The sequence below is a fragment of the Neoarius graeffei genome, chromosome 9 (genome assembly GCF_027579695.1).
Source record: "Neoarius graeffei isolate fNeoGra1 chromosome 9, fNeoGra1.pri, whole genome shotgun sequence".
NCBI lineage: Eukaryota > Metazoa > Chordata > Actinopteri > Siluriformes > Ariidae > Neoarius > Neoarius graeffei.
The window spans coordinates 69,355,065-69,358,074 of NC_083577.1; the positions used below are offsets into that span (position 1 = coordinate 69,355,065).

The 3,010-nt window shown below is 33.2% G+C and overlaps 1 protein-coding gene across 2 annotated transcripts; it reads left to right on the forward strand.

Annotated features, from left to right (window-relative positions):
• The first annotated feature begins 729 nt into the window (after positions 1–729).
• LOC132891327 (uncharacterized) lies at positions 730–2,775 on the forward strand. Of its 2 annotated transcripts, none has more exons than XR_009655307.1 (4): positions 730–883; positions 1,359–1,670; positions 1,761–1,896; positions 2,485–2,775. XR_009655307.1 is itself a non-coding variant. In XM_060928830.1 (4 exons), exons 1-4 carry the CDS (start codon positions 778–780, stop codon positions 2,560–2,562), a joined length of 618 nt encoding a protein of 205 aa, XP_060784813.1. In that variant the 5' UTR covers positions 730–777; the 3' UTR covers positions 2,563–2,775. The 2 variants fall into 2 exon arrangements, 1 of the variants encoding a protein (XP_060784813.1); XM_060928830.1 differs by having other exon boundaries at positions 1,775–1,896.
• Positions 2,776–3,010: the final 235 nt, after the last annotated feature.

Sequence of the window (3,010 nt, forward strand, 5' to 3'; positions counted from 1 at the left end):
ATATTGGATAATTTTCCTCAAGAAATAAATGGCCAAGTATAATATTTTTGTTTCATTAGTTTAACTGGATTCTCTTTATCTACTTTTATGACTTGTGTGAAAATCTGATAATGTTTTAGGTCATATTTATGCAGAAATATAAAAAAAATTCTAAAGGGTTCACAAACTTTCAAGCACCACTGTACCTTGGATTCATACTGTCTTTAATGAAATACGAGTCAAAGTAAATTTAGAAATCACCACTTTCTTTTTTTATTTGCATTTTCCACACTGTCCCAACTTTTTCTGATCTGGGGTTGTACTAAAAGTGAGAAATACCCCCAGCCTTTGGCACACTGTGGTACGACCAATGAAAGGAAAGATGTGACTCATTACTAAAAAGGTCTTCAGCCCCCACATGACCTCTGTATTTCATCAGAAAAGACTAAAATAGACATTTCTATAAAAAAATTGAAGTTGTGGTCCAAATTAGATTGAGTAATATGGAAAATTCTCATTTTCCTAATTTTTCTCTTGAAGGTAAAATAACTAAAATCAGAGGCCTCGTGGATTTTAAACACAGAAATGTCTCAATTTCACAAAAACAAGTGATATTTCAGTGAGAAATTGGACTGTTGTATTTGTTTTAGTTAGATCTTTGTGTAATATGATACAGTTGATATATTCAAGTCAGCTGTTTAGCAGGTGCCTCTGACTTGAGTGTCCTCCCATGTGCAGTCAAGAACAGGAAAACAGTGTCGCCTGTTCTTCTCACTTGTGAAAGGCAGCAGTGCAGAGATGCACGACAACTGGATCGCTTGTATTGTTCTGCTCCTGTCCTTTTCTCCAATATTATCCTGCTTTCACTCCAAAGATGGGGAAAAAAACAGCTTATATATCAAAGGTTTGTGTATTTTATTCAGGATATGGACAACTGTTTAGTTTTCAGGCAACTAGCAAAATTATTAACGTAAATCCACTGTGAAAAGAAATGTTACACTGAATTATTATGGGGTTTGTAAGTGGTAATATCTCTGAGAAAGATGTTGGTCTCTAGAAAGGATAATTTCAGAAAGAAAGAAAGAAAGAAAGAAAGAAAGAAAGAACTGTACATAAACATGATATACTGTAAATAATGGAGCAAAATATATATTTGATATTTGATTCAAGATCACTTATGAGAACCGTTTAAATACCTTTATCTGGATAAATATTTTCACTTATTTTTCCAAAGTAAAACATGTCACCTGTAGTGAAAGTAAAAACCGTTTTTAAAAAAGAGAGAGGAACGTGAATAAGAAGCGAGGAGGAGGGTAGTGACAGACCACATCCTGACACCTCTCTAACAACAACAACAATGTGTGTTATTGTGTTTTCAGATAAGATTCTGATAATACAGACAGTGTTGTCAAATGTTGACAATGCATCCATCAACTGCCCAGGTATGGAAGTTAATAAAGAGAATGTTCATATCACGCTACACAAGGAGACAGAGCTGCATTTTACAGATTTCCAAAATAATCAAGTAACAAACACCTCACAGGAAACGCAAAGGTATAGAGTCGATGTTAAGAATGACACTGTAGATTATGTGATAGACATGCCTCAAGTCAGTGACACAGGCTTGTACAACTGCACAATTGCACACGGACATGTCACCAGAACAACCCAGACTTTTCTTCTTGTGAAAGGTATTGTATCTTCATGTCCAAGCAGAAGCCAATAGCAATGTGCAGCATATGTTGAAATGCATTAAGCCCTTTGGTAAAACTGTTATCCAGTTATTGTTCTCTAGATCCAGAATCTCAGTGCAATCTCCCTGAGGGACAGTCAACGTCTTGGCTACTGCTTGCTGCAGGTTGTGGGTTCCTGGCTTTGTATAACTTGATCACCACAATTGTCATCTGCTCCTTTGTTGTGAGTGTCCACATATGTGATCCACATATAATATGCAAGACAAGTTACAAACCATGTATTTCAGTTTAGATCTGCATGAGAGCACTGAGAAAAAGTACCACAGCAAGTGAAAATATATTGAGCACTGGCAAATTGATCTAATATTTCTTATTATGAGATTATTCAAAAGCAAAAATAAATTATTCAGCCTGTTTATAGATTTTTACACATTGCAAGCTTTAGATTTTCTTTTTGGAAGATAATTTTGCTTCTTTCTAGAAATTAATGCTTAAAATTTAGATAAAATATATCTCAATAGAACAAAAGTATTTCAAGCTTATACACACACATATACACACACACATATTGAAGCAGAAACATAACTAACTGCCTATATATATATATATATATATATATATATATATATATATATATATATATATATATATATATATATATATATATATATAGGCAGTTAGTTATATTAGGAAGGAAAAACCACATACATCATATATGTTCAGAATAATCATTTGGAAAGATATAATTTTTTTCATGCAACACCATATGGCTGTTAAACAAAACTAAACAATATTTATTTTTCTGAACCAGTGGAAGCTTCAGCATCAGGACGCATACCAGCATGATTACTTCAACACAAGGCCAGGAGAGTTCTCAAGAGGCAAATAAGTTCAGCATCAGCTCCTGTTGCCATCTATCCACTGGCCATACAAGTTCACTTGTAACTAACAAAGTGACTATGTCCGGTCACCTTAATTAAAATATTGGCCTGATCATCTAAGTATAATGTTGAATATGCGTGTAATGTGTAATTTATTAAAATACTTTGTGAATATGATCTTATTAGGAGGACTGTTCAATAAAACAAAGTGTGTGAATTTGTCCAATTGTGTTTATTTCCATTATTTAAATATTGCTTTTATTTCATTATAATTGAAATTTTTATCCAGTCAATACTACAATGAAAAATAGATACCTTAGCAAGACAAAACATTGCACTCATAGGCATTTTTTTCAAACAGATAGTTTTTTCAAGCATTTATTTCATTGAAGCAGAAACATATCTGTTTGTTCGTGCAGTGAGCTAGTCATATAATACAGTAAAGGGTAAAAGTCA